This window comes from Puma concolor, chromosome A3 (assembly GCF_028749965.1).
Source record: "Puma concolor isolate L17-30 chromosome A3, mPumCon1.1.hap2, whole genome shotgun sequence".
Lineage (NCBI taxonomy): Eukaryota > Metazoa > Chordata > Mammalia > Carnivora > Felidae > Puma > Puma concolor.
The window spans coordinates 20,611,119-20,633,472 of record NC_141669.1 but is presented as its reverse complement, the minus strand read 5'-3'; the positions used below and the strand labels follow the sequence as shown (position 1 = coordinate 20,633,472).

The 22,354-nt window shown below is 38.0% G+C and overlaps 1 protein-coding gene across 20 annotated transcripts in view; it reads left to right on the top strand.

Moving 5' to 3' along the window:
* Window positions 1-22,354, top strand: part of DTNB (dystrobrevin beta) — a 214,818-nt gene that overhangs the window by 26,315 nt on the left and 166,149 nt on the right. For all 20 annotated transcript variants that reach the window (XM_086700168.1, XM_086700166.1, XM_086700167.1 and 17 more), the window contains exons 4-5: window positions 4,913-4,998; window positions 16,489-16,643. In XM_086700168.1, the coding sequence (XP_086556294.1) occupies window positions 4,913-4,998; window positions 16,489-16,643 (241 nt within the window). The remainder of the gene's footprint in view (window positions 1-4,912; window positions 4,999-16,488; window positions 16,644-22,354) is intronic.

The window sequence follows — 22,354 nt, the reverse complement described above, 5'->3', positions numbered from 1 at the left end:
TAAGGGATACGAAGTATTTTAAATATTAGTATTTTAAATATTAGCTTCTAAAGCATTCTGGAGGTTTTTAAGAAAAAAGTGGTAAGTGCTCTTATGATAATTTTTAGAAGTAAAGGTGTCATAGTACCCATTAAGACCTGCCATATGGCATTTATTGATGGGTACTGTACGTTAAATCTTTCTTGAGTAACAGAGTTGAGTTTGACCTGGCTCTCTTGTCAGCATGCCGGGCTCTGCTGCACTCTTCTGTTCGCATAAATGGCATCAGTTTCTTTGCATCAGGAATAGATATCCTTTTTTCTCTTTGAAGGAAGAACATGAGATTTGGAGCCAGAAAGAGTTATACAATCACAATATGATTAATTCTCTTTAATCTTTCATTATGTCCTTTGATTTTATCATTACCTGCAAAATAAAAGCTGAAGTCTTAGTATTGCCTTCAAAGTTCTGTGTTGGTAGTTTTCAGCTCAGGATGCATATTAAAATAACACGAAAAACTTTTAGTATATGTGCTGCCGAAGCGAGCACCCGAAAAACTTTTTAAAAATATCAAGAACAGGGTAGGGTTTTGGCATCTGGATTTTTGTGTCCACATTCATGAGGGATACTGATTTGTTTTCTTTTGTTGTAATAGATTATTGTGTTTTTGGTATCAAAATAGTACTGGTCTCATAAAAGAATTGGGAAACGTTTACTCCTTTTTTGTTCCCTCAAAGAGCTTAGAAATGCAATTATTTCTTCTTTAAATGTTTAGAATTCACCAGTATAGCTCTCTGCATGAGGAGCTTTCTTATTTGGAAAGCTTAAAAATACAGATTTAGTTTCTGTGATAGATACGGGCCTATTGAGGTTATCTGTTTCCTCAGCATGAGCTTTAATACTTGGTGTTCTTCGAGGAGTGGTTTATGTCTGTCTGGTTCATTTAAGTTGTTGAATTTATGGACACAATGTCTTTATATTTTCTTATTTCTATCATGTTTATAGAAGCCTTAGTTGATAACCCTTCTTTCATTCTTGATATTGGTATTACCAATATCTTTCTTTTTTTCTTAGACTGGCTGGAGGTTTGTCAATATTACTGATTTATTCAAAGAACCAGCTTTTGGTTTTATTCATTTTTCTCTATTTTTCTGTTTTTTAATTTCACTGATTCCTGCTCTTATGCATATTTTTTTTCTTTTGCTTGTTTTGGGTTTAATTTGCTGTTCTGTTTCTAGTGTCTTAAGATTATTGACTTGAGAACTGTCTTTTCTAATATAAGCATGTTTAATACTTACAAAGTGAAAAGTGCCCATACACTCATGCTTTCCTTTGGCTGCCTTCTTTCCACCCTGGATGCAACCATTGTTATTTTTTCAATATCCTTTCACAGAATGCTACATAGCATTCTAGCAATTATTTTCTTCCATGCTTTGCTTTTTTTTTTTTTTTTTCAACTTAGTAATCTATCCTGGATATAACTCTTTATCTTTCACATATTCTTTTTTATTCTTTTTTATGATAGCATTAATAGCCAGTCTTTTATTAATGGGCATTTAAGAATAGGGCCTGGGTGGCTCAGTCGGTTGAGTGACCGACTTTGGCTCAGGTCATGGTCTCGCGGTTTGTGGATTTGAGCCCCGCGTCGGGCTCTGTGCTGACAGCTCAGAGCCTGGAGCCTGCTTTGGGCTCTGTGTCTCCCTCTCTCTCTGCCCCTCCCCTGCTCATGCTCTGTCTCTCTCTGTCTCAGAAATAAATAAACTTAAAAATTAAGAATAGGGCCTGGGTCTTGGTATTTTTAACATTTTTATTCTTTTTATGCATTTCATTATGAAAAACTTTATGCATACAGTTTATATATTTTAAGTGTCTTTTAACTTCTAGGTTTCCCTTCATCATTTTCTGCCTTAAACCATTAGCCTTGTCCAGTAATGGTAACTGTCGCTTTCCCAGGATTCATTTATTTTAAACAGTTTATACTGAGAATTAGAAAATGCCTGCAGAAGGATACCTATAACAGAGTACAGTGTAATGAATCATTGTAAAGCAGATGTCCCATGTAGGTACTATGGAGGCCAAGGAGTCGAGGACTGTCAGCACCTGGAAAGCCTTTCGTGTGGTCCTTTTGTGTCTCCCCTTCTCCCACAGGTAATCAGTATGCTGATTTTTTTTTTTTATTTTTGGGACAGAGAGAGACAGAGCATGAACGGGGGAGGGGCAGAGAGAGAGGGAGACACAGAATCGGAAACAGGCTCCAGGCTCTGAGCCATCAGCCCAGAGCCTGACGCGGGGCTCGAACTCACAGAGCGCGAGATCGTGACCTGGCTGAAGTCGGACGCTTAACCGACTGCGCCACCCAGGCGCCCCAAGTATGCTGATTTTTATGGAAATCTCTTCTAAGATTAATTTTTACTTTCCCCTGGATACTCTCACTTCATGAAATCTGTATCTGCAAACAACGGTTTGAGCAAGTTTACCTTAAAAAATGTCATTAGCTGTGTAGCGAGGCTCTGTCTACTGTTGATGAGCCCTTCCGCTTCATTCTTGCTCGCTGGCCATCAGGCATGCCTGCTCCCACTCTGGACTTCAGGAATGTTTTCTTTTGTTGCTTCATCTTTCTGGGCCACTTCACTTCAGGATACACACTGCATCCAGTGGAGTTCTTAGTTGTAAGCAATAGAAACCATCTCTGGGGGCACCTGGGTGGCTCAGTTGGTTGAGCTTCTGACTTCAGTTCAGGTCATGATCTCACGGTTCGTCAGTTCAAGCCCTGCATTGTGCTCTCTGCTGTCAGCATGGAGCCCTCTTCGGATCCTCTGTCCCTTTCTCTCTCTGCCCGTCCTCCACTCGCCGTCTGTCTGTCTGTCTGTCTGTCTGTCTGTCTGTCTCTCAATGAATAAACTTTAAAAAAAAAGAAACTGTCTCTGGCTAATTTATTAAAAGGGTATGTGTGACCCACAGACTCTCTAAGAAGGCTGGGAAAGTGGGCCTGATGACCACACCACCAAGAACAGATCTCAAAATTGTCACAAAAACGCTCTAATGAAGACACCACTGCCACCTCTCTGGGGCACTGATATCGTTGCTTGAACCCCACATACCACTGACGCTGGGCCGTGGGCCTGCCACAAGTGTCTGTGTCTCTGCCCACTCAGGGAGCTGGAGGTAACTGCTAGTGCAGCCATGCTTGCTGGTGGGATCTTTGGAGTTCCTCCTTCTACAAGCTAATGGTTTTCTATTTGGTCTAGAATGGGTGCGTCTTACTGGCAGAGCTTGTGGCATGTGGCCGTGTCTTAGTTTTGAAGAAAGATGGGAAAGCAAGTGGGTGAGGTTTTCTTTGTTTTTTTCTTCACACTTGGGTCGTAGGACACGTATATGTCTCATAATATAAGGCATGCTTAAAGGTAGACTTGGCATTTAGATGGTTGGTGACCAAAAAGAAATGTCCACTGTAGAAGTTCTGTATTGGTTTTAGAAATCCATTCCTCTTAGTAGCTGATGTTCTTTGTAGCTACTCGTGTTGTTTGTACAGTGCAGGGGGTGTTTGACACAGGCATATTCCTTATATTGCCAGGTGCCATATAAGATGTGGAGCGGTGCCTGTATTTCTGGAGAACTTTTATTTTAAAAACCCCATCCCAGGGAAGCCTGGGTGGCTCAGTCAGTTAAGTGCCGAACTCTTGGTTTTGGCTCAGGTTGTGATCTCATGGTTAGTGAGATCGAGCCCTGCATTGGGCTCCGTGTGCTGACAGTGTGGAGCCTGCTTAGGATTCTCTCTCTGCCCCTCCCCCGCTTATTCATTTTCTCTCTCTCTCTCTCTCTCTCTCAATAAGTAAAAAAACTTAAAAATAATAAAAACCCCATCCTAATTTTAGCTAATTACAGGGAGTCTGGCTTTATCTTATGAATAAACTTAAAGAGATGTAATAGTCGAAAGTCATACTGTAACAAGCATTAGTATTTCCTGGAGATCTTTTCACTGAGAACTTTCTGGCTTATAAACCCTTGCTTTTCAAAACCAAGGTGATATAGTTCTCATCACTGCAGAGGTATTTAGAGGTATTTTACTCTTACTGTGAAACTTTGTAAGCGCAAGCTTTATAAAATGAACACAAAAGCCCATTGTTAGTTTACAAGTGATGACTTTAAAAACCTGCTAGTGAGGTTTTCATCTGCTGTGAAACCAGGGAATAGTTGGATGGAGGGAGCAGTGGCCAGGTTGGGTCAGAGGGGCTTGCAGACACTGTCTTGTCTCTGCAGGTGGTGTGTGGCATTATTTTAGATAATTCATGTATGTTTGACATTTCATCTCCAGTTACTAAAAAAGAATTAATATTACTATCCCTTCCCCTTCAGTTTTCTCACAGCAGTGGTATGGGAAGATCTGAGACAGATACGATCAAGCTTCTTAGAATAAACACATTGTAACGTAAGGTTGTCATAGTAAGAACAAAGATGAATGTACTATAAAACCTTTATAGCAGTGTGCACCCTGTGGGTTTACTATATAACAATAAACTGTTGTTATCGTGCTAGAAGGGACACATTTCTGAATTATTCAAACCAGGTGGTGCCTCAGTTTTGAATACTAAAAACAACTCAAATGTGAATTCAATGGGCTAAATTGATAGGAAATTTATTTCTGGTTCATCCATTTGGCCTCTGTCTACATAGCCAGTAGAAAATTCTTTACAGAATGTTTATAAAGCTCATTTCCAAATAATTCAGGTTAGTTTTAGCACTCTTTACCTAACATGCATGAGGCCTTAATTCTACAAAGGAAAAACAATCCAAGGTTTCTAAAAATTCAAGGTAATAATTGTAGAATATAATGGTAGGGGTGAATGTACTGGTTGCTTGATATTTAGTGGTACATTTGATTAATGCTTTTGTGGTCCAGATAGCAATTGTTCTAATATAATTTATTTTGCAGTGAGGGCCGAGGCAAGTTGACCGTATTTTCAGTTAAAGCTATGTTAGCAACGATGTGTGGTGGAAAAATGCTGGACAAATTGAGATGTAAGTACTTTCATATTATTTGAAAGATTTTATTTTCCAATTAGGACCTTTAAACAGTTTTAAATGAATGTTGTCAGAATTTTGGATGATGCTGTAATGAACTTTTTTGTGTTTTTACTACATCATTCCCTTTGTAACAACTGGGAACTGCCTCAGAATATGTCAGTTATGCCACCTACTGTTGAGATGGACAAATTGGTTGAATTAATTTGTTTAGTTTTTTGTTTTTTGTTTTTTGTTTTTTTTTTAGAATAAAGTAACAAAACTGAAGAGATTCAGAACAGGAACATGGACCTTAAAAAAGTCTTTTAAAAATGTTTCCTATATTATTAAAAATTTTGCTTGCAGATGATTATGCTGATTGCCTTTAGTTAGAAAAGAAATTTGATTATTTTTACCAGGTTTGGTTAAGATTAGCCCTTTAAAAAATAAGCTTATTCTTCATCAGAGGGTATTTGCTATGATTAAGCTTTTCCTTAGTACCTTAGAGTGCAGCTCAGTTATTTAGAAATTTATAGTCTTTTTTTTTTTTTTTTTTTTTTTTTTATTGTTGCTAAGTCTTTTCTTACTGTTGGCCATTTTGTCATTTTACTGTTCCCTAAGTATACTGTAGGATTAAGTGACATCAAAGGAAGTGACATTCACAGTAATTTTGCTGCTTATGGTTTTCACTTATTCATTCATTAGATAGTTACTAACTGCCTGAGATATGCGAAACATCGTGCTAAGTGCTTTGCATATATTTTCTCACTGAATGTTTAAAATTTCTTTGAGCAGCAGGTGGTATTTTCTCCATTTTACAGACAAGTTAACTAAGGGGGTAAAGCTGGGATTTCAACTCAGGCTGCTGAGCTTCTAGCCCTGCTCTAAGCTACTTTGTTGTCCTCCATATACTAATGCTGTGATGGGCGATGCACATACGATGCAGTACAAGGAGCAAAGTGCCATACTACACGTAAGGAGCTCTGGCAGGTTTCAGGGAGGTGAGATTGAAGCTGTGGGTTTTAATGAAGTGTTGAGATACCCTGTGAATTGCTTTGTTGAAGAAACTGGGTCATTTGTCCAGTAGCATTTCTCATGGACTGGATTTTGATGATTGCATCCCTATGATGTTCCTTTGCGTCCCACATTTTTTGTTTTAATTAAAAGCTATAAATGCTTGGTTGGATTTAAACACAAGCTTTTGGGCAAGGTGACTTGATAGGTACCTTTGTCTTCTGTGCTTTTTCTTACATGTTACCATGGCATTGAAAGTTGGAAAGCTGGATGGCTCACTAGATATAGATATCAATATTCTAAAGAAAGGTCTTACATAGTATGTTTGGTCAGCTGTTAACGTGGTTTATCTTCATTTCGAAATCAGCGGCAATGTAAACCAAAATTTCAGTAGTAAAACTTCTAGTTTCATTAAATACTCTTCTATGTATTTTTCACATGGTATCTCAAAATATTACTATTTGGGGCTGAAATTTCTTCATATTTTTTAATTCTAGCATGTTGTTTTTCTGAGACAGATAATACAATACGGATGAGATTATATTTCATTCAAACATAAAGGAAAAGAAAGTTGGAATTTTATCTTTCTCTTATTTTTTAAAGTTTATTTATATATTTTGAGAGACAGAGAGAGCATGAGCAAGGGAGGGGCAGAGTGGGAGGGAGAGAGAGGATCCCAAGCAGGCTCCATGCTGTCAGCACGGAGCCCAACTTGGGGCTGGAACTCACAAACTGTGAGATCATGACCTGAGCCAAAATCAAGAGTCAGACGCTCACCTGATTGAGCCACCCAGGAGCCTGAGGAATTTTATGTCTTTTGTAATGACGATGATACCAGGTAAAGAATATACATTGCCGTCTTTATTAGTACTGGAGAAAGTGGCTGAAAATAGAAAATACATGATATAACTGCAGATTGTGGATGACTCTGGAGTCTTTCAGTTTCTGTGGTTAAGTCAGCTATATTTACATAGAACTGGAACGTGGCACGTAGTAAATGCCAAAACTTTGCCAAATATCAATTGTTGCTGGAGTACTAAAATAACTGCAATTCCCTGTTGTTACTGCTAGTGAAAAAGTGCAAATTTTAGTATGACGTGAAATGTGGAAGGGATCCAGGTAATGGCAGGGTTTTCATTTGTTTTTAGGTGGCTTTCAGATTTCTTAGAGGAACACAAGTGATCATTATTTACACGGCACAAAAGTACACATACTCAGGCCAATGTGACTTGTCACTGTATTCAGAATGCCAGATCATTGCACATCAGATATGGATTGATGAGATACCAGCCCACGCTAGGTCACTAATTACCATATTTGTGTTATACAGATAGGCCTAAAATATGGTTTCCTTATCTTCATGTTCAAAATTATAGTTTCTTTATCATCTGTAGTTCTGTTTCATTATTTTTATTGTACTATAATTATCTTCGCTTGAAAATGAGATGTTTAACATAAGTAAAACATTTCAGGTATTGAAGTCTATCTCCACTTCTTAATTTTAATCATTCAGAGTGGAAACCACATTTATGTGGTCTGTCACTCTTGTTTTAAACAGAGCTCACTGGTTGTAATTTACATATTTTTCATAACTTGGAGATGTCGTCGTCTGATGCATTTGGGGCTAATTGTGAGGCTCTGGGTTGTTTATCCCTTCTGATGTTTTCAGACAACTTTGCTTTCTCAAGTTCTTGAGCTTTTTGTTGTTGTTGGTGGTGGTGGTGGTGGTGTGTGTGTGTGTGTCCCTTTTATCACTGGTAAACATGATAGGATTATCAGAGTACCAGTCTCTAGAAATCTTTCTTTGCTTCCGATTTACTTAAAAAAATTTTTTTTTAATGTTTATTTATTTTTGGGAGAGACAGAGTGTGAGTGGGGAAGGGGCAGAGAAAGAGGGAGACACAGAATCCCAAGCCAGCTCCAGGCTCTGAGCTGGCAGCACAGAGCCCAATGTCGGGCTCAAACTCACAAACTGTGAGATCATGACCTGAGCTGAAGTTGGAAGCTTAACCAACTGAGCCACCCAGGTGCCCTGCTTCTGATTTACTTTTAATATGGAGAAAACATAAGCAAACTTCTGAGCATTCTATTTAAGGTATGAATGTAAGTGATGACTCCTGTATTATGAGAGACGTACTGGAGCTTTTGTAGTGTGATTGGCAGTTTGTCTGCTGTGAGAATCCTTTTCTCCTTGGTTTTCCAAGTCTCAGCTATGTCCTGCTTCGTTGAGAAGGCTGAATAACAGCTTAGGTAAAAGTGAGCTGTAACACTATATTGTAATATCCAATGATATTTGACTATTCACTTTCCTTCTGTTTGTTCCGTTGACCTTTGTTCTCAGTTTCTCCATCTTCCTCCCATTAACTGCACTTTCTGTTTGTTACCTCTGTTAATGTTCCTTTTATTTATTTATTTTAAATGTTTATTATTTATTTTGAGAGAGAGAGCACATAGGAGTGCACGTAAGAGGTGGGAGGGGCAGAGAGAGAGAATCCCAAGCAGGCTCTGCACTGTCCACGCAGAGCCCTATGTGTGGCTTGATCTCACAAACCTTGAGATCATTACCTGAGCCAAAATCCCAGAGTTGGACGTTTAACCGACTGAGCCACCCAGGTGCCAAATGTTAATGTTCTTTTTAAATTCAGTTTTCTAGGGGCGCCTGGGTGGCTCAGTCGGTTAGGCGCCCGACTTCGGCTCAGGTCATGATCTCACGGTCCGTGAGTTCGAGCCCCGTGTCGGGCTCTGTGCTGACAGCTCGGAGCCTGGAACCTGCTTCAGATTCTGTGTCTCCCTCTCTCTCTGACCCTCCCCCACTCATGCTCTGTCTCTCTCTGTCTCAAAAAAATAAAACATTAAAAAAAAATGAAATAAATTCAGTTTTCTAATTTATGGAATACACCTTAGTGTTTCTACTTTTCTTCCTTTTATTTTGATCTTTCTGCTTTTTCCCTTTTGTTTTAGATTTTTTTTTCCTATAATTTTCTCTCCCCCCTTTTTTGTTTGATATATTTTTTGTTTTTTTTATTTTAGTTTCAAGATAGCATTTAGAACAACTTAAACAATACTTGTACTTTTAGCTTGAAATATTTCTTGATTGGTTTTTTCAGATCTCTCTTAAGAGAGTTTCTGTCTCCAGGTAATGTTCATTTATAGAAATAGTTCACTGTTACGGCCATTAGGGACTGTATCCTAGATTCACAGTTAACTGGGATCACATTCTAAATACCAGTGATTTATAATCAGAATACAGACTTTAATTATAAGCCTGATCAAAACTTAGTAATGTCAGAAACCCTAAAAATAACTCAGAGAACAAAACTTACAGACTGTAAAGCCTATTATTTATGAAATCATACTTGTCATTTAATTTATGGGATTTATTTACTTTGTCTAATTCTGCTGTTTGTTTTCTAGGAAATTTAGTCTCTTATTCAGACCTCATCTGTCTTGCATTAAAAGATAGGAGCAGATAATTTGGGGCTCCTGGGTGGCTCAGTCAGTGGAAGGTCCGACCCAGGATATTAGCTCAGGTCATGATCTCACGGTTTGTGAGCCTGTGTTGAGCTCTGTGCTGACGGTGCGGAACCTGCTTGGATTGTCTCTTTCCCTCTCTCTCTGCTCCTCCCCCACTCATACTTTCTCTCTCTCTCTCAAAATAAATAAACATTAAAAAAAAGATAGGAGCAGATGGTTCATGTAATTTATATTTAAATTCTTTAAAAACCTGCCACTCCCATTTTGAATGACAGCCTAACAGAATGTATCAGGGAGGCTGTGAAAATATCCACATCCATTGACTCAGTCTGTTTCTTGAGTTTACCCTGAGGAATTAGTCAAGAGTGTGCCCTAAGTTTTATGTATATTTGTTATGACATTTTTTTATAATATGTGAAAGCTTGAAACAGTTTTAGTGTCCAAAGCACAGAACCCAGTTACAGTCTGGGATACTTACATGATTGAATATAATGTCCTCAAATATGTGTTTCAGATCAAAATGCATAAATGTAATATAGTTTTAGGCAAAAATTTATTACGCACATAGAAAAAGAAATAATATGCCAAAATGATAACAAGCATTTTTTCTGTGTTACAGCATAAAAATGGTTTTGTAGTAAGAATAATTTATATTACTTTTGGTTTTGCGTGTTTCTGATATACTGCACTTTGAGTAGTCAGAGAAAAGATGGCCTGAGTGCTGATTATGCCCAGAACTGACAGTTCTCACCAACATTTCAATTGCTTGCTTCCTTCATATTTTACTAACAGCCTGTAGAGGGGCCATCCTTTGCAGTTCTAATGAAACAGATTCACTTGTTTAAAATTTAGCTTCCTCTGCAATAGTCTTTTAACTGCCTGTCACTGCATAGTTATCCTGGCTGGTTTCTATTAGCCATCCTTTCTCATCATTAGATGGAAATGACAGTTTAATTTGAATGAATGATGCCCACATTTGCATTTCTCATATGACCAAAATGTTCTAGAACTGGAAGCAAGTAAGAGATAAGTCCTAAATCAATGTTTTGTCAAAAGGGAGGCCTAGAGGGGTGCCTGGGTGGCTCAGTTGGTTGAGCGTCCAACTTTGGCTCAGGTCATAATCTCGCGGCTCTGTGAGAGTTTGAGCCCCGCGTCGGGCTCTGTGCTGACAGCTCAGAGCCTGGAGCCTGCTTCTGCTTCTGTGTCTCCCTCTCTCTCTACCCCTAACCCACTTGCATTCTGTCTCTGTCTCTCTCAAAAATAAATAAACATTAAAAAAAAATTTTTTTTTTTTTAAAGGGAGGCCTAGAGACTTGTCTGAGGTAGTTCCTGGCTGAGTCAGCACTAGAGGTCCAAGGCATTCAGACTCCATCCTCTAGCCTCACTCTGACTTAATGAATGCTGTAGGACTGTTCATGAGTTTGGGAATAAAATATTCATTTGGATTTGGTTACATACAGGTATTTATAAATATACAGTTGTGTATACATGTTTTTGTGGGTTAGATTACTCAATTGGTAGAAAGATGACAGGCGGTGAGAATCATTTGCCAGGGAAAGCTAACATATGAAAGAAAATGGCATTCTGTTTATAGACTTGACTCTTTATTGTAAACAACCCTATCATCTTGCAGAAGTGTATGATTGGTTGTAATGGGAGAAAAAGAGTGGATAGATGCAATGAGTAAAACCAGGGTCGTTATCACCAGAATAAAAGGTTGAAACAGATGTGATGATGGTAGAATAGTGGAATTATTTTGCCATTACACAAAAGACAGACTTTTTTTTAAATTAATTAATTTATTTTTCAGAGAGCGTGCACGTGTGAGAGAGAGCATGGAAGGGGCAAAGAGAGGGAGAGTGAGAGAATCCTAAGCAGGTCCTGCGCGATCAGTCCGGAGCCTGATGTGTGGGGTTCAGACTCACCAACTGTGAGATCATGACCTGAGCTGAAATCAGGAGTCAGCTATTTAACTGACTGAGCCACTCAGGCAGCCCCAGAATATTTTTTAAAGTGTGTATACATATACATTTAGGGACTTAATTGTGGGTTTTTCACAAGGGAGAAAGCCTACATTTTAATCTGGAAACATCTAATGGGGAATTAGCATAGCTTTTTTCAGAGGTATATAAATAGAAAAAGAATTACTGGGGAAATTAACCAGTGTTCTGGGAAGTAATTTAGTTCCTTAATGCCGAAGGGTTGAGGGCTTTAATTAGAGGACTAGTTTAATTTTTTATTAAATTTTATTGTCTCTTCTTTTTTTTAATGTTTATTTATTTATTTTGAGAGAGAGGGAGAGAGGGGCAGAGAGAGGGAATCCCAAACAGGCTCTGTGCTATAAGCCCACAGAGCCCAGTGTGGGACTTGATGTCACCAATGATGAGATCATGATCTGGGCCAAAATCGAAATCAGACCCTTAACTGACTAAGCCACCCAGGCGCCCCACTCTTACTTACTACTTTGGTGAGATCTTTGTATTTGTATATAGTAAATCACAGTAACTTCACTCATTGTTATGCTTCATTTAAGATTAAAAAAAATTTGCGGTACTTTTTTACTGTTTTTCTTACAGATCAAAGAAGCCTAATCTTTAAAAAAAAAAAACTTTGTAAATCAATAACTCAAGCAATAATAAATTAACTTCACTGTGCCTTCAATTTGGGGGTCTGGCAGTATTTCTCTTATTAAATCAAACAAAGAAACATGTTCTGGTTCTCTTATAATTGTAACATGGCCCTATTAAGTGATAATTTCTTTTTTAGTGAATTTTTAAAAAAATTACTCTGAATATATTATAGGACATAGTAACTAAGTATAATAGAAAATAATACTTTTTTGAGGGTAAGGTTGGTCATTTTATTGTCAGTTATTTCCTTTGTTACTCTGAATGAGTTAGGTATAGATGTGTCAGTGCGAGTATATACACAGATGTTTTTGTAACTGTGAAGCTGTAGATACGTGTATTTATGTGCTGGGCGGCTAAAGTTTCTGGTCTTGGATATTTCCACCATTTAGTTAGCGGGTAGAACTTAATAACTTGCTAATTTATCAGTTATTGAATACCTTGAGTGGCAACAGAAAACTTAACCAACAGTGGCTTGAACACATGGGGATGTATTTTTCTCATGTAAAATTAAGTCCAAAGGCAGGTAGGTCAAAGTTGGTACCATGAGTTAAGGATGTCATCAGAGACTCAGGTCCCATCCTCTCGTCCTGCTCTGCCATATGGCTTTCCTCCTTACGTTCATAACGTGACCGTTGCATGCCAGGCCGCACGTTCTCATTCGAAGCAGAGAGAAGAAAGAAGTGCCTCTCTCAGGAAAGCAGAAGCCTTCCCAGAAATCCACTTTAGAGTTACCTTGTACAAGAGAGACTGGGAAGTCGTTTTTCAAGTGGAGCACATTGCCATTCTCATCACCGTCAGGGTTCAGTTGGGGAGCAAGCAGGGGAAGGTAGATACTGAGTAGTAGGCACGTTGCCGCATCCCATATCGACCCTTTGTTTTCGTTCAGATTTAATGAATGATTATTTTCCTCATAAGACTAGCACCCAGCTATTTAAAAATGAAGTTAGGGGTGCCTGGGTGGCTCAGTTGGTTGGGCGTCTGACTTCAGCTCAGGTCATGATCTTGCAGTCCATGAGTTTGAGCCCGGCGACGGGCTCTGTGCTGACAGCTCAGAACCTGGAGCCTGCTTCGGATTCTGTGTCTCCCTCTGTCTCTGCCCCTCCCCTGCTTGTGCTCTGTCTCTCTCTCGCGCTCTCTCTCTCTCAAAAATAAATAAACATGAAAAAAAAATCTTTAAAAAAAATAAAATAAATACATAATAAATAAATAAAAATGAAGTTACTATGGTCTCCCCTCCTTCAAAGGGCATCAGTTTTTCACATAATTGGCAACATCTTCAAAGCTCTGTATGCAGTCCTGAGCTGTGGCCCAGTACTCCGGTTCTAACTACCTGCAGGATGGTTCTGCCTGGACATTTGCTGATTGGTTCAAATACACTTATGTGCAAAGATAAATATTTGTATCTTCAGGGTTTTTTTTGTTTTGTTTTGTTTTGTTTTGTTTTTTAGTCAGGGTTGTCATTTTCCCAAACTGGAAACTTAGAATAATAACCCTAACTTCTTAAATTCCTTTATTCCCTAATCCAGTTTGCCATCAGCAGGGGTTTCCTGCATTGAAATGTCTTGGAGGTGACCGCCCCCCCCCCCCCCCCCGACCTTACTGTCACTACTGAAGTTCACACACTCGCTACCTCATTTGTGCCTCCTCCACAAGGTTTTGTAGCTGATTTCCCCAGTCCTCTTCTTCCTTTTTTATCCATTCTGCTGGTCACTAACAGTCTCATTTTACAGAAACTTAGCTTTCTAAATATCTTTTCCCTTCGTAAGAGTTTTTAAACCAAATTCAAAGTGATTTCCTCTTTCAAAGTTTTCTTTCATGCCAGATATGTTTCTTATTCTGTCTTTATTTCCCTTTATTTCTCAATCTAAATTGTCTCTCATTGAAGAATGTAGTACACTGTTTCAGTACACTGTTTCCTGCTTTACCCCCCCCCCCCCCAAAAAAAAAGATAACAAATTCCTGCCATAGACACTTGCCTCCTCTTCTCTGGTTGTGTCCCCCAGCCCCCACCTCCAACCTCTTTTGACCTCATCATTCTATACCTTTCAAGGCCTAGCTTCTAATTCCTTTCTTTTAGAACTTCCCTGACAGTTACTGCCTATGTGTTTTGTAACTATTCTAAACTACATTTTGAAGAAGTGTGGTGTGATGGAGTCAGGGAAGTATAACTTTAAAGTGTAACTTTAAATCTTGACTTAGCTACTTACCAACTTCTTAACCCTAAGCAACTTAACCTTTCTAAGCTAGTTTCCTTATCTATAAAATTTAAATAATTCTGTGTACACACATACACCTTTTTGTGAGAGTAAAATGAGGTATTGTTTAGTAATGTATAAGGCACTTAGTATTAGGGATTGTTGCTTGAAAACAAAAACCCAGGATAATAGTGTCTTAAACAAAGCCGAAGTTTATTTTTTTCTTACATAAAAGAAGTCCAGGGTTAGGTAGTCCAAGGCTGATGTGGTATTTCATCTGGGACCCAGGCTTTCTCTACCTTTGTTTTCTGCCATTCGAGTGCATGACTTCTGCAACAAAATCACAATTACCACATAGTCCAAGGTGGCTGTTGGAGCTCCAGCCATCATAACTACACTTCAGATAGCAAAAGGAGGAAGAGGATAAGGAAAGAAGGGCCTGATTTCCAGCTTAGTCAGCTTTCTTTAACCAACCTTCCTGGAAGTCCCTCATAACCCTTCTGCTTATAGTCTCATTGGCTACCACTTAGTCACATGACCATGACTTGCTAAAAGGAGGCTATAAGTTTTAATCTCTTAGTGGGGTGCATTGCTGTACAAAATAAAATTAGTGTTCTATTACTAATAGAAACTAGGATAATTAATTTTGGGTGGCTACAGGCAGCCTCAGCCATGGTTACAACCTGTTGTGGTGCTTGACAAATAGGCTTAACAGGCATCTTTATGTCTCTGTTCTTTCTGTTCCACTTAGTGTCAATTTAACACTTAATTCTTCTTTGCTTCATATGTATCTTTTTTTTTTTCAGCTACACTGAAAGTTTCTTGGGGGATAAAGACCCCCATCATACTTCTTTGTTGTGTTTCATAACACCTAGCAGAATGCTTGGCACTTGGACCACATAGAAGGAACTTAATATTTGTTTGTTAATTAATTGATTTTATCTTCCACTAGGATTGTAGTTCTTTTAGCCTCTCATTGAATCTCCCCACCCGCCATGGGTATTTAATACTTTTTCTCCAGCTACAAACTAACAGCTATTTAGAGAGCATATATTGTAGATTTTCATTCCTTTGATACTTTTTCTTGTTTTTTAATGTTAATGTTTTTTAAAAGTTACTCTGTGGAGTTGATAATTTAACATTTTATCTTTCTTTATATTTCAAATGTATTTTTTTTTCTACACCTAGTGCTTCAGGATAAATACCTCGAATTAAACCTAAAGAATAATGCATATATAACATATATCAATTACATATATATCTGTTCTATACTTATTAATTATGTATAGAATCTGACTTTTTAAAATGCCACACTTGGCAGGGCCTCAGGAAACGATTTTTCTGTGCATGTTTAACTCACCCATTTGTTTATAAGGAAGCTCAATACTTTGAAAAAAAGCTCAGGTCACATTTCTCTGACACATTGATTTTGAGCTGCTGGTGATTTTTCTTTTTCTCCCCGACTATGGATGAGAAGAGAGGAAGAACTAACTGGAGAGAGAAGACTCTCTCTAAGAAGATAAAGAAATAGTATTACTAGAAATTTCTTTCCCATCTGCTTGAGTCAGACTTTATGGTAAAAATAAGATCTTATAGTATCAAAGTATCTTGGGGTAGAAGAATTTATAGGAGTTCTTTTTATTCTACTTTGGAACTCACTGAATGGAATATTTTAAACATGTTTTATGCTTCCTTCAAATTTATTCCTTCACAGGAATACATTACATTAGTAGCATATGAATATATAAATATAATACAGTTTCATACCCCCAAATCAATATGCTAATATATTCATAAACCCAAGCATGTATATGTCTTATATAAACACATACATAAATGCTAAGAGATAAAGGTATGTTGCTACAAATTCTTCTTGGAACAAAGTTTGTTATAAATAAAATAAAAAGTATATATCATTCAGTTATGTACACTCAAAAAGAGGAGGTAGGTAGACATACATGAATGGTTATTGGGTTTAATATTTAGGTAGATATTAAGTGGGTGGGAGAGAGGGCTGGGCAGTAAAGGAACTATACAATGTTAATAAGAAGGAGAACACATATTAACTAAAAATCATAATAGCTTTATGGTACTTTTTAATGGTACTTTTTGACCAGTATACAAATAACATAGAGTCATTTATAAAAAGTTTATATTTCTTTCTAGTTTGACTTTATTTGGTTTTGTTCTCATAGATGTTTTCTCCCAGATGTCAGATTCCAATGGCTTAATGATATTTAGCAAGTTTGACCAGTTTCTGAAGGAAGTTCTGAAGCTCCCAACAGCTGTCTTTGAAGGGCCATCTTTTGGTTACACAGAGCACTCAGTCCGCACCTGTTTTCCACAGCAGGTAAGGACAGTTTTGTAGAATCTAGGACTAGAAGAGCACTCATCCATCCCTCTGCCCTTTATTAGATTTCACCAGATTGCTTCTAGTCTAGGGACATAAAGCCTTGGGTAGAGGAGGGAAAAGAGCTTTAAGTGGGAGGGGTGTGAAAAAGAGAAAGAGGGCAGACAAAAAATTCACCTATGAATTCTGGTTTGGGGGAGAGGGGAGTCTTTTCTGGAAAATGGTAACATATGTAAAATTTTAAATTACCGACATTTTAAAGAAAAATGTTGAAGATGAAGTGTTTATATTATTGCTACTGGACATATATTACTTGCCTGAATGAGTTCTTTCAACTGTGAAATAGAAGAATTTTGGTGTAAAACTCTATACAATACTGGGCCATTGTTTTCTCAGCACCAAAGACAAGGAATGCTACACAGCTCTCAGCTGCCAGCTCAAAATCTCTCGAGGGTACACTCTCGTTTTCATGTGAAGAAACGATAGACTGGGTTTCCTCTTTATTTGTGAGTGTCCTTGTGTGATCCTGCCCTAGAGATTGTATGTGTGAATTCCTGAGATCTTAACTGTGTCTCAGGGGTCTCAGAGCAGAGTGGATGCTGGCAGTAGCTCCGTTTGTGCAGGTAGACATGAGATAAAAGGAGCTTCATGCTAAGCTTAGAAAGTTCTAGAAAGGGGGGAATTACTGAAAAATCTGTTTTAAAACTAATGAGTAAAAGATTAATGGAAGTAGGATATTGACATAGTCTGAAAGTATCTCCTCATAAGATATTTTTTATTTAAAAATTTTATTTATTTGAGAGAGAGAGAGTGTGCATGCATGTGTGCTCAAGCAGGAGAGGGGCAGAGAGAAGGATCCCAAGCAGGCTCTGTGCTGTCAGTGCAGAACCCGACGTGGGGCTCAATCCCATGAACTGCAAGATCATGGCCTGAGCCGAAATTAAGGATTGGATGCTCAACTGACTGAGCCCCACCATAAGACGTTTATTAATTATGAAAGGAAATGTAGTAACATTAGAAAGTTACTATGTTACAATAGAGAAACCTGTCAGATTGGCATTAACCGAGTGATCAAAGTCCCTATCACCAGCGAAGGGACAGACTGATATCCTTGCCTCCTGAGCGGATGCACCAAGATGTACCCAGTATCACTGTTGTGGTACTTGGGCCAGAAAAGCACAGCCTGAGTCTCCTCTTCCTTTTTTTTTTTTTCCCCATTTTTTTATGTTTGGTTTTATTTTTTACAGTTTTATTGAGATGTAATTCACATATAACATTGTAAAAGCTTAAGGTGTACAACATAATGATTTGAGATTTGTATATCTTGCAAAACATTTATCACAATAAGTTTATTAACATCTGGCCTGAGTCTCATCTTGAGGAACCATCTGACAAACCCAACTGAAGATAGTTCTACAAAATAACTGGCCTATACACTTTAAGAATGTCCATGTCATGAAAGACAAAAAAAAAAAAAAAAAAAAAACACCCCAAAAAACAAAAACCTGTTCCAGGTTACAGGAATCTAAAGAGATAAGAAAAACCCAATGCAGTTTATGATCCAGGGTTTCCTTTTTGTTATAAAGGACATTGTTGGGACAATTGAAAAAATCTGAATACGTTTTGTAGACTAGATAGTAGTATTTTGTTATTAAATGCTAATTTCCTTATTTTGATATTTGTATTAAGTTATGTGAGAAAATAACCTTGTTTTTAAGAAATATAGGTATTTAAGGGTAAAGGGGCATCTCTTCTGCAGTGTTAACATTTGAGAAATCTTGGTAAATGAATTTTTTTGTAATCTTATGATCTTTCTAGAAGTCTGAAATTATTTAAAAATAAAAAGTTAACACATAAAAACAACAAATCTAAAAGTTTGAGAACCGAAAGAACATCGTAAACCAGATCCTCCTGATCTGTGATACTTTGATTCACAAAAGAAACAAAAACAAACACACACATACCTTTTTTTTTCTTTTACATTTAAAGTTAAGAATTCATATTTATTTGAACTCAGACTTTCAAACACTATTTTGTAATTTGTTTAGAGATTACTCATTAGCTTTAGCACCGAAAGTGGCACCCATAATACTGGTGAGTTATTTTTAGTAAGTTCTGAGGAGATGTTCTTCCAAATTTGTACATACTTTGGCTTATTGTTTTTGTGGAAATTTGCCTCTACGCATACTTTATCTCTTTCTCAGTATAAATGACAATATCAGCTTTTAGCACAGTAAAGATAGCTCTGTGCTTCATTTTATTCTAGTATAGTTTGCATTTTCCCCATAAATATGCATTTCTAAATGAAATGAGGCTTTCCATACATATGCTGGTACGGGAATGTCCTTCAGGTATTAAAATGCCCTGAAGCGATGTGAGGATGAGTGTGATAAACTACAAACATTTTTCCATTGATTTTAATTTATTTTTTATTTATTTATTTATTTTTTTTTAAACTTTTTTTCAACGTTTTTTATTTATTTTTGGGACAGAGAGAGACAGAGCATGAACGGGGGAGGGGCAGAGAGAGAGGGAGACACAGAATCGGAAACAGGCTCCAGGCTCCGAGCCATCAGCCCAGAGCCTGACGCGGGGCTCGAACTCACGGACCGCGAGATCGTGACCTGGCTGAAGTCGGACGCTTAACCGACTGCGCCACCCAGGCGCCCCTTTAATTTATTTTTTAAGTAGGCTTCACGTCCATTGTGGAGCCCACTGTGGGACTTGAACTCACAGCTGTGAGAACTGAGTTGAGATCAAGAGCCAGATGTTCAACTGACTGAGCTGCACAGGGGGCCCAGACAGTTTTCACTTAGAATTCCTCTCGGTGCTACTGCTTTAGTAGTACCATTACATTAAACGGTTGCCCCCACAATACTCTGGGGTAATCATATCTGATGTACGCGTGGCTTTTCACACAAGATACTTCCTGGAGGTCAGGCTAAAACTTGATCAAGTCCTGGAATGCTACTGTTAAGTAAAGTGTGTCAGAATGAATGGGGAAGGGAATTTATACAAAGAAGTGTCTGTGAAGAGTAACATCTGACCAGTGGATGGCAGTTATGTGGGGTTTTAAACCTAAAGTAACCTTTGATCTGATTGTAACGTGAGGACTATAATGAGAATCTAGTACTGGAACGACAGTTTAAAATGTTGAAGAATGTACAGAAATTTCCAGCTGTTAATCCTAGGAGTGCTATCTAGGATTCTCCAGATCACCTTATGCCTTTATGGTGAGGCTTTTGAACATACAGCTTGGCTGTTGCTTCTTATCTGCCTCTGATTCCTATAAAAAACTCATGTGCCAAATTTGAAAAAGTCAGAGCAGCATCTCAGGCTAGAGGAAACTTGAGCTTTCCTTGGTCTGTAAAGATGGCCCAAAAAAGGACCCTCAGAAGAAAAAGAAACTACTGGTAGAATGACCAAAAATATGAGACTTTGGACAGAGGTTCATGCAGCAAGAGTTAAGTCCAATGAGTTTTGGGTTTCTTTTTGAAAATGGGCTTTTCCCGTATGGTTTATTTTCCTACCTATGTGTTTTTTAACACGAGTTAACTTATCCACCATCAGATAGCGAGAGAACAGGGTCAGTGTAAAGTGGAAATTGCTTTGTTGACTCACGTGCAGTTTTCCCAGCATATTAATGTTCTGGGCTGAGCAAACAAGTGATCACAATGAAAGAGAATGTAGGACTGTTTTAAGAAAGAAGTGGAAAACCTGCAGAAGTACCTTTCTCTGGTGAAAGAAGTGGCTGGTTTGCAGGATTCATGAACTGCTTCACTTTCTGTAGTATTATGGGGTGAAACTGTGGATGCACAAGAAAGACGTGTGAAGACATTGTTTTTAGGACCCCTCACACCTGTGCTACAAAAATTGATTGATGGAGTTACCTATTCCCTGGAGCCCGTATTTAGTTTTGATAAAATTGATCTGTCTTAGAAGTTGTATGCCCTTATTATAAAGAAGGGAAAAAATGACTCAGGACTTAGGACTGAAAGGTATCATCTGATAGTGACCTTGTTGGCAGTGCCTGTGAGAGATTTAATTGTGCTATTAGTGTTGCTGTTGTTTTGTTAGTCCTCTGTTTACAAGGTGGCCTCTGTTTTTAGGTTTGTGCCAACCCTGTTTTTTCTCACATACCTTATTTTTAAATCCACGGCTTTGCAGTATGTGCAGCTTTTCAGTGATGTCTGTGTTGATTTACAGGAGAAATTCTTGAATTTTTCAAATGATGTGAAGAGAATTACATGTTTCTCTATTTTAATATAGCTTGAATTCTTTTTTAAAAAACAATTTTGCCTGCTTTTCACAAACTGACCCCAAAAAAGATGTTGGACTTAACATAGTTTTAAAAACACAACAAATATTAAAGGCATTTATAAGCTAATTCAGCAGAACACATCCACTGGAATAGCTAAAATTCAGACTGACAGCTAATGTTGGTGAAGATTTGGAGTGACTAGAACTCTCATACGAGCCACTTTGGAAGATGCTCTGGTGGTTTCCTATAAACCTCAATGTCAAAGATTCTTTTATCAGTTTCATAAGCATCTGAGGTGTCTGTAATAAACCACTGGAGTGAAGTTAATTCGAGAAATAGTATGCCTGGAATTTGCTTCAAAATATTCCAGACTGAAGGAATGGTGAAGGCATAAATTAAAATTAGTCATTATTGAGAATTGTTGAAGCTGGGTAACAAGCATATTATACTATTCTCTCTACTTTGGTATACTTTAAAATTTTTAGAAAAAATCTAGCTGTTTATTTGTGCTAACGATTATTGTCTGTATAAAGCACAGTGTTAACATAATACCTCAAGGCTAATATTTTGGTGGGTAGGCCAGGTATATTGATTTTTCAGTGTTTGTAAACTAACAAACTGACTTTAGAGACTTAAAAGTTATTAAAAAACAAGCAGTGAATATGTTAAATCTCTCCCCAGTTTTTCTAAACTTCAGAGTTTAAGGATGAGTTCTGTTTCTCAAAAAGATGATTGCTATTTGTTGTGCTATTTATTTTTTAGGTTCATATTGTCTTTAGTTTGAAGTGTTCAGTCCACCCTGCAGAGGATCTTAAACTTGATGTCCGTCTTTATGGAAGACTGAATGAGTAGGGGAGAGAGGGAGATGGGAAGGGAGCGGTGCTCTTTCACTGGGTGTTGCGGGACTCTCCGTGATTCACGGGGAGGCGGGCAGTGGGTAGAGATGGGATTACATTATCACCAGTGGATTTTTCAGAACAGCAACAGTGTTTCTTGTGCCTGGAGATGTCCTCTGGCTATACTTTGATCCGCATATCCTCTTCTGCTACATGCCAAAATGACTTTTCTCCCCACTCCATCTTTGAAGTGAGACATTTTCTGGATGTTCTGACTTTGTTTTCCTGGACGTTGTATAAAGTTTGGTAAGAATTACCTGGTGTGTGTATATGTGTATTTCATAGGAATTCCAATTAAGCAGATTTTACAATCTCCATCAGCAGTCCCTCATTACCAAGATAATCTAGTTGGGTAATTACCATGTTTCATTGATTTGAAGACACTCTTGCACACCTTACCATCTCTGATATCCAGGTACCTCATACAGACAATAATATCTTACAATTGCACTTGGCCAGTAGTTATGATGGGTTGTCTTTTCTTGCACATGTGTGAACTTGGTCAGAGCTGTTCCTGTTGTCACTTCAGCTGAATTATGTACACATTTGGTCCT